Below are 12,856 nucleotides of genomic sequence, written 5' to 3' on the forward strand. Positions count from 1 at the left end.
ACTTGTATATTTTGGGTACTATAAGATGGATTTGGTTTTATTAATTGTATTTAAGACTTTAAATGGATTATATATTTGTAATTCATGCGGCTAAGGTAAATTATGGCTCATTAGGCTCAACAAAGTAAGAAAGAAATCACAATTCAAATATATGTATTTATATATGTATTAAATCTATGTATTTAAAGCTAATTTGATTCACTAAATATCAATATGTGTTAACCATAATTTAATTAGACACAAATTATACAGATGACAAGAGAGCCATTATTTCAACTCGACGAGGATTTATTGACCCTGTCTGTGCAATCGGAATGACACCCCCTCCCCCTCCCCAAACGGGATTTTACGAATCACTAAGAGGTCGATAATTTAAGTGTGAGGGTTAAATTGCACAGCCCATTTGTCAATAATGGACTTGTTGGAGTTGATCCATGATGTGCTAGACATAATGAATTGCTCTCGAGAGCATTGAAGTTCAATACGAGGCCGTGATGTTGGTGAATGAGAAGCACTGATGTTTATTTGCTGTTTATGATTTTATAATGAGAGCTGAACACTACAGTTTTACTTTTTAACAGTCTCGTTTTTATCTTTTGTACGGAAGCAGCGATTTATGGCACTGCTCGTAGCTGTGACTCAGTTTAGGCTTGGGTAGCCGTTCAAGTTTGCACTTATTGAGGATGTGTTTTATTTGTTTTATCAAAGTGTACATTGATTCAGGTTGATCACTGTGGTTTAGTAGCATTTTAGAGAGTTTGAACAAGCATTGTTGTTGTTTGAATTAGGACTGTGAGAATATATTGATCTGGTGATCTACTCGAATAAGGACATATTAAATAGTCATACTGGTAATGCCTTAATGCTGTGTTTTACTATATTACATCAGTTATTTTTAGCCTGATTTCTCTTTTAAAATTTTAACCCACCTGTTCTAGAACAAACAAAATATAAAATGAGAAAAACAGCATTTTTTTTTTTTGTAGTTGAAGTAAGGGTCTGGGATTTTTCATTAGAAAAACGTTTTACTCATCACATATTTGAGAGTGAAAATACAATGTTCAGATTGAAAATTTTGTCCATTTGGCTGCCCCAGGTTCTGTACACAAGATTAAAGAAATTTGCTACCAATTTGTTTTTGAAGGGAACACAAACTGAAATGCTTACATTTGACATTTTAGGCATTTAGCAGACAATCTTATCCAAAGTGACTTACAACTGTGGCTAGACACAACACAAGCAATTGAGGGTTTGCTTGGGAGTCCAACAGTGACATCCTAAAGGTGATGGTGGTGCTGGAACCAGAACACTGAGCTACCACTGCCTAAATGTGTATTGTTAACATTGGCATTAACACTGCTGATGTGCTGTTTTACACATTTTAATGTGGAATGTAAAAAAGCTAAACATTTTGAACAGCATTATATGCTTTTATACCAATGTAAAAAAGTCATATTGTTACTGTACTGTGAATTTCTTTTTTGTTGTTTCACTCCATAAACCACTATCAAATTGTAAAGCTGTGGTTCCATTAGTCTTTTCTCAACAAGACTTTGCTAATGTAATTACATTAATTGTCCATGTAATTTTTCAACTTCTCATGCTAATAAACTTCAGAAGTGAAACTGTGTCAAGTTTTTTTTACATAATTTACATGCACATTAATGGTCAACATCAGTACTTTTATTTGAAGATGCAGCCCTTTATACTGTAGCATGGTAAATCAGATTTGAAAAGGCATTCATTTTAGTTTGACTTAGAGATTAAAAATAACACAAACTCTTTTGGAACTAAATGTTTGATGTTAAAGCTGATTTTTACTTTTGTAATAAATAAATAGTGCTGCTCAACTATTCTTATTTTTCCCCTTTTTATTTTGTTTGTGGTGTATTTATTTTATTTTTACATTATACGAATTTCACTTAGCCCAAATGTCAATCATACACAATATCTTAATTGCAAGCGCAATTCCTGGATGCCTATGATTTGTTAGCTGTTAGCTGTGTGTAGCTTTGTAACTAAAGAAGCAAACTTCATACCCAAAAACTTTCCAGCTGATCAACAACATTCGGTGTACATTTAGCTGAGTAACCTGCCTAAAATTGCTAATGCTAGCTGCACTCTAGCTCCAAAACAAAAGAAATATTGGACTTAAACCTCTTGAGGAGTAATGGGTGCAAGTGGATTTTTTTTCCTTGAATTTCTTTGTTCAGACAGGTCATTTTGGACAGCCAGTCTTGATCATTGGCATGTGAAAAAGGAAAGCCAGTTAAATACTGACTTGTGGTAGTGATTAGCGCTTGAGGAGATTAATGATGCTGTGATACGGGTGCTTCGGATTCCTTCTGATTGCTCAGCACCAGCTAGTCGATAGAGGGATCATGCCTGGTAAATCTCATCTTAATTATATTAACACCCCCCAAAAAATAATCACATTTGCATAAAGTCATGATGTCATAATCATAACAACAAAAAAAAAGAATGTCTTCTTATTTAAAATGAGAAGTTTATGTATAACCCCAAATTAGAAAAATTTGGGACAGTATTAAAAATACAAATTACACAAATCATGTTGTGTTTCTTATGTTTACTTTGTCTCTTATTTCATTGTAGGCAGAATAAACTCAGGATATTTAATATTTTGTTGCTTAATTTCATGTGTTAATATACTGTACATCATTTGAACAAGTGTACCCCTGACACATCTCAAAAATAATTTAAACAAAAAATTTGTCCAAAACTTTACGTTACAGCAAACTGTGTAAATATTTATGTGAATTAGAGATCTTAGTTTTTTATGATTTATGTTAATTAAATACAAGTTTTCAATTTGTCCTTGTGGCTGATTAAGTGTAGATTAATAAGTAAAATGGCAATTATATACATTTAAAATCCTCACTAACAGGTGAAAAAAGGGGGTCTTAAAATTTTATAATACTGTTCCACTTCATAAAAAACGTGTGTGCATGCTTGCAGACAGACAGATTGATAGACAGACAGACAGACAGACAGACAGACATATGTATAGATAGATAGATAGATAGATAGATAGATAGATAGATAGATAGATAGATAGATAGATAGATAGATAGATAGATATTCAAGTCATTTATACAGAAAATGTCTGTATTCCTGGAACTGTCATTTAAATCAAAATTCTCAATCTGTGAATTTATTAAGTTACTTGAACTAAGTTCTGCTATTTGAAACAAGTCTTTCGCCAGCTTTCTCTCAGGACAGGAAGTTTAAATCAACCAGCTGTAGTCCCAACAAGACTACAAATCCCAGGAGGCGCATCGCTAATCAGCGTTAATACGTTACACCTGTGTTCGGTTCTATTTAATAGAGTCCAAATCTGGGGCGCGTTGCTGAGTCGTTTGACTAAGCCGGTAGGGTAGATGGTCTATGTGTGTGTTGTTTCATTACTTTGAAAGAGCTCTTCAAATGGACACTTTCTGGCTCCTCTAATCTATTCTGACGCGCCAGTGCGTTCTTTTTAATTGCACTTTCTACTTCATTCAGAGCCTTCACGAGATAATTGACTTCACCCGATTCCTCTCTTTTTTTCGTTTTAGCACGGCCGAAAGAGAATCATTGAAAATACAGTGTGTTGGTGGATCGAGTAGCTAATGCGCTGGCCACGGTCGCGGTTCCACTTAGGACTAACTAAAGCTACAGAGAAAAGGCGCTATCATTCGGAGTGAATCCTCACATACGGAGTCGACTCATTGACTCTTCTCGATTCGACTCCTAGCTTTCTCCTTTGGGAGACTCCTATGGGGCAGACTAATGTTCCTGGCTGTTGAGCAGCAGTTGTACATAACTACATGCTTTAAGTGCAAGTGCTATTGTGTGCTTCCTAAAGTTAGTACATGTTCCATTATAGGCAGCTGTAGCCTAGTGTTTAGGGTACTGGTCCAGTAATCAGAAGGTTGCTGGTTCAAGCCTCACCACTCCCAGGTTGCCACTGTTGGGCCCTTGAGCAAGGCCTTTAACCCTTAATTGCTTGGATTGTATACTGTCACAACTGTAAGTCACTTTGGATAAGGTGACTGCAAAATGCCAGAACTGTAAATGTTCACATTGTTACTAAATGAGAAAGGTACAAACAATAATAAGTGGTAAAATAATAGGAAGCCCTTAACAGATTCATTCACAAATTCATTTACTTGATTTTGTAAATAAGTAATTGCCTCTTACATTTGTTAAATGGCTTGTCAGCTGGTACCTGCTATCACATTTCAGTTCCTATATTTTATCTGTAAGGCCTTTATTTGCACTGTTAAGAAATGATAAAACACTGTCTCAAAGGTCAGCTTCCTACTTAAGGTTATATTGAAGCTTTTACTTTTCAACAGAGCGGAGTCATAATTACCTTAGATTTAGTATAAAACTGTAAATAAAGAATAAAACTGAAGTTTGATGGTAGTAGTTTGTCCTGCTGATGTGAACGTTGAACATGTAAGCTTTGTTTTGCTGTGTGTTACTGCAGCAGTTGTTAATGAACCACATATAGATAGCTTTATGTAGCTTATCAGTAAGAGGGTGTTACTGCAAAACTTACTGATACTGATTTTATTATTCACAATGTTTACATCCTTTCTGATATAAAATATAATCACCCCACACCCCCATTCTATGTTTCAATAAAGCAATATTCAAGCGTTTGAGTTTATAGAGAAGCAATGTATGTGCATTTTACTGTAAAATCACCTCCACCTTGTTCATGCATTTTACTGTATAGTCTTCATTCTGCAGTTAGGGAAGCGAGTATTCAATCATTCTTGTTTTTTTCGTTTTTTTTTCATTTAGTATACACTATATGGCCAAAAGTGTTTAAATACCTGACCATGAGCTTGTTGGAACAGAAAAGGGCTTTCCCTAAACTGTTGCTGCAAAGTTGGAAGCATGTCATTTCTCTGATATAACTGATGTATTACACCTGTCAGATATTTGTTGTGACAAACACAAAATGTCAATAATTAGAAGGGGGTGTCTCAATACTATTGTCCATATACTGTGCTTCCAGAGTGTGTTATATTATGCAAAAAGTATATGGACACCTTACCTTGAGCTTGCTGAACATCCCATTTCAGTAATGCAAGCCAATTCTTTACAATAGCACAAATGTTTAGCTCCAGTCACCATGTTTAAAACTCTTGTTGCCCCCTCTTTAAAATTCAGCATTGTCTAGAGTGCATTTTACATAAAAAGTAGGAAATCAGGTCAGTATCTCTCGACTCTAGACTATTTTAGGTAAATTATTAGTGTAGAACTGTTGATTGCCTTCATTATGTGCAATTTAACACAAGTGTCTTTCGGGACATATGCTGATTGCATTATTGTTGAAAGATGACTTCTCTTTAGGGCTTGCTGATACAGCACTATCAATATCATCATCAGTTATGCAGTAAAAATACTGTTTATCATTAATACTGATTCTATAATTACTAATAGCAACATGTTGGTAAATGTCAAGCTCTTCTTTAATTATACTAAATGTTTCCCATGTTACTAAGGAGGTTCCCCATGTTCTGTTATTATTTTTTTCTTTTCTTTTATATATTTTAAATATTTGAATTATACCATGGCCAAACCCTCAGCAAATCCAATTAGCAAATATCTAATAGTATGTGTGTTTGCTTACCTTTCATTCTTGCTGGGGTGTTACTTGCACTATAAAGCCGAAGTATAGGTATACCCTTTCTATTGATTTTAGGGGTGTCAGCCACACCCATTGCAAACAGGTGCATCAACTCTCTTGATCTCTCATTATTGCTGTTTTGACCAAAGGCACAAATTCACACAGACACAATCTAAAATGTTGTGCAAAGCATTTTTAGAAGAGTAGATGTTGGTATAGCCACTAAATGGGGCGACTTCATATTGATGCCAGTGATTTTGGAATGGGGTGTCCAACAAGCTACAGTGCTTTTGGTCAAATACTTTACGTGCTATACTGTTGTACGTTTAGAAACAAACTTAAATATGAAATTGAGACTGTTTTTTTTAACAATTTTACCAAAACTGGACTTCATATAATACAGTGAAGACAACAACACAAATGTATTGCACAAGTATTTTTTTATTAATTACATTGCTCATCAAGCAAAACCAAGTTGTGCTTAACGATACCTGGTAACACTTGCTACATAATATGTAGATAAGCCCTTCATGAGATCTGACATAAACCCACATGAAGATGTAGTTATATCTTTATTTTAAGGTATATTATGAAGGTCCTGTGTGGTCCATTGATAAGCAATACATAAATCATATACAATGTAAAGCAATATTAAAGAATGTAGGAAAAGCTTATGTAAAAACTCAGAAATAAAAATAAAATTAGACCCTCTGGCACTCAACACAACTGGCTTTGTCTTAGGAAGAGTGAATGCCGTATGGGTAATCATCTCCTTGCCACTCCAACAGCAACTTCTATTGTCGAGCACGAGTGTCGTAAGAATGCAGAGGGAGTATCGTGGTCCTTTGTGCGAATCTGCAGGTCACCGACTAAAGATCGGAGGAGGTATGTGATCGTCGGTCAGCGAGGGTGTCAAGCAACAGGCAGAGTTTACCACAGTGCACATTAAAACTGAGTATCAAATCCCAGTATGAATTAAAGCAAACTATAAAACAGAAAATAGACGTTTTACAGTCAAAATTCTGTTTATGTCAGGATTCTTAACTTTAAACAAATGCTAAAATCTGATGGTGCATAACATGGTGCATCTGAATATTAGATCTAGTGACAGGTGTATAAGAGTGTAAGTAGCTTTGACATTCAATTTAACCAGACTGGACTGAAGTGTCCTTCCCGAACCGAATGTATAGGGTATAGTGTTGAATTAAAGTGTTATAAATAAAAAATGTTATTATACCTTCATTAGGATCATTAAAATAAATTATTATATATAGGTACGTAAAAAAATCTGATTTCTGATTGGCTAGGAGATGTGTATAAAATAATCTTTTATAACACAGCAACATAATAAAATTCATTTGAAGTAAAAATTGTTACTTGAATTGAGCATCATGTCAACTTTATCAAAATAAACAATGACTGATAATGCCTTTTTATTTTATGTAGTTTTATGTTAGATGTCACAAAGGGTTTACATAATTATTATGCAGCCCTATATATATAACCCTAAGTGTTACCACAATATCTCTTAAATTTAGCGCCATTGTAAGGTCAAATTTAATAAATAATAGACTTAATCTTGAATTGTATATACATTAATAAAACAGTAATGTGAGAACCTCTTGGTATGTTGCACATTGTAATTTCTGCAATCCATAATTCAGTATAAGGTGTGATATTGTATCAAATGCATGTGTCTGCATCTGTATTTATGACCGTGTGTCAGTATGCAGCATTATGGCATATACATGTGTACATGAGTATGTGTGTGACTAGAGTGGCGTGTGTTTTAGTCAGACAGGATGTGGTCCCAGGCGCAGGACCGAAAAGGCCCGGCGATGTTTGCGCAACAGCAGACGGATCTTCTCGTCATCCGAATCAGGGTCGAGGGGTTTGTAGTACTCTTCGTCTTCCAGCTCGTTGTCTGAACCGTCCTGTCTGTCGGCTCTGGACGCCTGAGTGGAGCTCGGCTCCGAGGCACTCTTTTTACGCCACTTTGTGCGCCGGTTCTGGAACCATACCTGAGAGGGTTCACACGTGCACTGTCAGTCATATTTAATAAGTTCTAATAAGGCCATGCACACTAAGCTGTCAGTTTTTCAGGTGCTGTGAAAGTCATTTTGTATGATAAATCTAGCTGCCTAACCCCATTATCCCTCAGATTTGGCTCATGGACAGATGATTTTACATTCTAACCCTAACAGATTTTGAAAGAGACTGAAATGTATTCTTCTTTTAATAACAACAAGTTGTCCAGGGCCTGACCCAGCAATTTACAGTAAAGGTTAAACATCCAGGTTTAACTGTGGTTTACTTTTTTCTGTCCTCTCATAAATTCCATTATTGCCTTGATTTTTAAATTGTGAAGCTGTTTCTAGACCATCAAATGAATTGTAACATGTTTGTCACTTCTTGGTATATTCACCATTCCCTCCATTTACATATGAAGAGTCTCACTGTAATGTAAGTCCTACAGCCTCCAAAGTGGCTTTGTGACTCTTTTCAGGTGGACAGAGATCAATGGGAGCTTTTCAGGAACTTACCCATTGTGGCGTAGGGTTTTTCTAGAAACTTGATGTGAATGGTAAGTTTCAAGATGTTTAGATGTTTTAGGTGAGCGTTATGTTCAGCAAGTCTCACTAAAATCAACCTTGGCTCTGTTCAATTAGCCAAACTGGTTTACCATTTACAAGTGGTTGAGAATTGGGTATTTTTGTTTACAGATCTAAAATTTAAGGTGTAACTATTAAGCAATAACAAAATTATAAATAATTTTTTCACAGCCCTAAATAAAATTTAAGTATACACTTTTTTCCCCAGAAAAAAAGAAACCTATTCTTGTCACTGGTAATCACACTTGTACTACAGATGTGGTGGACAGAGTTTAGGTTGAAATCTTTAAGATTTGGCAAAAATGTATTTTCTTACCTTGACCTGCGACTCAGTCATGCCCAGTGAGTATGCCAGCCTTGCTCTCTCTGGTCCTGCAAGGTACTTTGTCTGCTCAAAGGTCTTCTCCAAGGCAAAAATCTGGTGCCCACTGAAAGTGGGTCTCGTGTGTTTCTTTCTGCCCACCGTCTCACCAGAATGGCCACCTTCTACTGTAAAACACAATTGTTTTTGGTACTTTTACTTACAAAACATTAAAATATACTCTCGTATTAAAGAAATAATTAATAGCATTTATATTTTCTCGGCTGTAGAACTGGTCTACATCATACTTTCATGCCTTCAGTGGTGTTTTAAATCCGAAACATCTAAGTAAAGTTTTTTTCCTTCTCATTCCCATTTCCCACATACATTCATAAGTATGTTCAGAAAGATCCTGCCTACAGTATTAGTTACACTGTGATTACAGAATTCATAGTAACTGTATTAAGAGGTTTTATGAGTAAGTGTAATAAGCTGAAAGACTATTACATTATTACAAGTTGTCTTATACCTAAACAAAATCATTTATTTAAGTGTGTAGTTAAACTCTTCTAACATATTAACATTTAACATAAAAAATTCTTAGAAAAAATATTTTTATTAGCGTTGTTTTATTAATGTTTTATTGAATTATCAGTCCTATAATTACTTGTACATTATATTTTATATGAAACAATGTTGTAAAAATTTTTATTATTTAGATATTTTTAATTTTTATTCATTTTATTAAAAGCAAAAATTTCATTTAGAATTGCATCAATCATTTAGAATTTTACCTAACGCAGTATTATTGTTTAACATTAGAAATTTATTTAACTACCTTTTTATACAATTACTATTGTAACAATCTGAAACACAATGTTATAGTAATAGTATATTATATCTATATTATAAATCTTTATCTGTCAAGGTAGTTTTGTATTCCTTTATTTTTATTTTTAATTGTTTTTATTTTTGTATGTTTTCATTCACGTCTTTTCCCCTTTATTCCTTAATAACAATCATATTTAATAGCATTATTGTTAGTTACCAATCCCATATGCTACAAATGATGGACATACTTTTACACAGAAACAAACAATATTTTATACAATAATAAATGCCATATTTCATGTTTTACCTAACTCCTTTTAATGAATAAATATATATCACAGCATTATTACTTCATATTAATAACTTACACTTGATAATGGTGTAAATTATTTTTACATTTCACAATTATTTAGACAATATAGATGTGTTGTACATTGTATTTATTATTTTATTTAATTATTTGTCTTATTAACAAAAATACTATTCATAACATCTAAAAATATTTGTTTACACTTTTTATTATATTAAATTACTCTTTTAATAAACTATATTTGTTTATATTTATTACACTATAAAGCAGCATTAATAATTATATTTATAATAGATTTTAGTATATTCTTTTACACAATAATATATTGCTATACAGAAACATTATTTATGTTCTGCTATAAAGAAATAAGCAAAATTATTAGACGTTAATATAAACAAAAATTACAATTATGAATACACATATATTTAACAATATAATATTTGTGCAGTTTAACTATTAAACACATTTAAATATTCTAACTAAAGAAGAGTGTTAGTTAAATGATTAGAACTCGTCATGATTAATAATCATTCTTCATACAGTTAAGAAAAAAAAACAAAGAAAAAAAGATCATATTTGTGTTTTTTTTTTATACGAATTTTAAACAAAATAATGTAATGTATAATAATAAAAACTAGTTTGTCTTACTGTTGCTGCACTGTTGTCTCGCCCCTCTCCAGTCATAGTTTCCCTCCACCCAGCAGCTGCTGCGTCCCTTCACCACTGGGCACTCACTGGGTTTGGGAAAAGCTCCCAGTGCCGCTGGAGTGTAATCCCGATTATAATAAACACCCGGGGCAGGCATGGTGCCACTGAATCCTCCCATGCTAGAGTAGCCCGATAATAACGTGGTGTTAGCAGGGGCCCCAACTAAAGAGCGCCCCAAAATGTCTGTGATGCCGTGTGGTGTGCCCGGCTGCAGTTGGGCATTCAGGTTGGTTGGGCCAAGCTTGTAAAAGGTGTTGGGCACTGAGTACTGACACATGGGTGCCTTGATGTCTGATGGGAACTGGTTGTTGAAGAGGAAAGACCCGGAGAGGTTAGGCTCCATGGGAACCAGCGTGTGTCCGTCGTCTTTGTTGAGTAATAATGGATCCAGGGTGGATATTTAAAATTTAACGTCAGGATGATCTTTTGTAATGCCAGTCTTGATTTGATCCAGTATGGAAAGATATCCAAATAACTGGATTATTGGAAAGTTTGAAGGTTTTATACGTCCAGCAGTAGTTAAGGATCGGTCAGGTGTAGAGCCTGATGCCAGTCAAGCCATCCAAACTGGCAGCTTAAAGTGGGTCAGCAAATCTTGAAAAATCTTCCTTTTAACTTTCACCTGTTTTGTTCCATAATTTGCTCTGCAACCACAAAACAAACACCAACCGTCTAGCCACTTGTAACCAACTCCCACTCAGCAGATAAATGCCCTCAGATTTCCGTTTCTTACTTTCAGGTCATAAATAAGAACTACCTTGCACAGATGTGGCACTCTTTTGATAATGATGACCAGCGTTAAGCTGTCGGGCCTGGACTGCATGAGCGTGCAACGTGCCACTGGGCCTGATTGGTCACTTTGCAGGCTAGCAGCTCTGGATTGGTTGGTGACAGATTAATAGCTTTTTGAAGTGGCAGGATGGGAATAAGTGTGTTTTTGATGGCCTCTTTGCCCTGTGTGTGAGGCAGCAGTTACACACAGAAAAAAAGATAGCACTTGAGATGGCTGTCAGAATTGTCAGGTAAGAAAAGGAAGTAAATAGAGGTTTTGTGGAATATGCTGCGATATATATTGAGTTACAATATTTATAAATATACATTGGCTGGAAACACTATTTGAACCACTTTTTTATTTAAATTTTAATTTATTTCAAGATTGTTTTTACAATCTGTACAGCAAATGACGTATCAACAGGAGAAAACGTATACACACTTCTGGCCATCTAATCTTTAGATGAAAAATAAACAAGCCAGAAGATGTTTTAGAAAACTTGGAACACCCATGTTAGTTTGAGGTTAATATCAAACATTTAAATCTTTTTATGAATTTATTTTTACGTACTAGAAGTACAAAGTGACAAATGCCACAGAACTCAAGAGTGGATTTTCTTAGTTTTTGCTTATTTCCAAACTAACAGTTTGTCATTGGGACCATTAAAAGTAATTTTTGTGTTTGGTTAATTTTGTTTTGCCCAGGAGTGTACAGTGGGGGTAAAAGTCTGAGACCACTAATGAAAATTATTCTCTAATTTAATACAATATCATTACAAATCGCACATTTTCAGAATGTTATAGTACTTGGTGTGATATACTTTCACTGTAATGACAGTATTATTTATCATTTGAGCTGGCATGGACTTATCCCAGCATTATATTACTATATTACAAAGAGAATCTTGTGATGTTACTTTTTTCTGTCTTTAATGTTATTGAAAATTATAGGAGAAGACTTAGTGCTGATATTTTGGCAGCACTGAGCACAAAGTAATAAATGCAAGGGTTCTAATATTTTTTGGAGTAAATTTGTACTTATTTATCTGAATACAGGTGCCCTGAGGAAGAAAATATTAGCCCCTGAAATGCTGGCACCCTTAATTAGGAAAAAAAATTTATTTAATAAAAGATATACAAATATAATTGTGGTTAATTACAGTGAAAACTACAGTATATTAGATTGCTCTTGAATATGGGCTAAATCTAGAAGTTAATTTAAATTGTTTTATTTTAAGACAGTCAGTGGAAATCTTGCTTTTATTAACTTGTGCTAACATAAACCTCAACTGCACAGCCTAGAGCACATGTAGCATTTACATTTTCGGCACTTGACATACACTTTTATCCAAAGCGACTTACAGTACTGTGACAGAATACTGTACAGTCTAAGCAATTAAGGGTTAAGTACCTTGCTCAAGGGCCCAACAGTGGCAACGTGGCAGTAATGGGGCTTGAACCAGTGACCTTTCAGTTACTAGTTCTAGTTCAGTTACTAGTACCTTAACCGCTAGGCTACAACTGTTCTTGCATTTAGAAGTCAGACAGTCGGAGAATCTAGAGTCCAGGGTCTTTCTGTCCTGCGCCCTGTGCTTGCCGATGAAACCGGACCCGCCGCGACCCTGAACTGGATAAAGCGGTTTTCTAAAATAAAAACAATATGAAAAAGGTTAAAGTAT

At 34.6% G+C, this 12,856-nt stretch overlaps 1 protein-coding gene across 1 annotated transcript; it reads right to left on the reverse strand.

Annotated features, from left to right (window-relative positions):
• Positions 1-7,106: 7,106 nt before the first annotated feature.
• On the reverse strand, positions 7,107-10,848 carry nkx6.3 (NK6 homeobox 3). The gene is made up of 3 exons (XM_062998625.1): positions 10,347-10,848; positions 8,573-8,745; positions 7,107-7,665 (listed from the first exon to the last, which is right to left on the reverse strand). Exons 1-3 carry the CDS (start codon positions 10,747-10,749, stop codon positions 7,438-7,440), a joined length of 804 nt encoding a protein of 267 aa, XP_062854695.1. The 5' UTR covers positions 10,750-10,848; the 3' UTR covers positions 7,107-7,437.
• Between the last annotated feature and the right edge of the window lie 2,008 nt (positions 10,849-12,856).

This window comes from Trichomycterus rosablanca, chromosome 7, assembly GCF_030014385.1.
Source record: "Trichomycterus rosablanca isolate fTriRos1 chromosome 7, fTriRos1.hap1, whole genome shotgun sequence".
Lineage (NCBI taxonomy): Eukaryota > Metazoa > Chordata > Actinopteri > Siluriformes > Trichomycteridae > Trichomycterus > Trichomycterus rosablanca.

Bases quoted from the DNA above. Each gene is read 5' to 3' on its own strand.
- nkx6.3 (XM_062998625.1), bottom strand. From the start codon at position 10,749: ATGGAGCCTAACCTCTCCGGGTCTTTCCTCTTCAACAACCAGTTCCCA. The intron at 8,746-10,346 runs GTAAGACAAACT...TGTGTTTTACAG, and splicing joins GAGACAACAGTGCAGCAACA to TAGAAGGTGGCCATTCTGGT. The intron at 7,666-8,572 runs GTAAGAAAATAC...GAACCCTCTCAG, and splicing joins TGACTGAGTCGCAGGTCAAG to GTATGGTTCCAGAACCGGCG.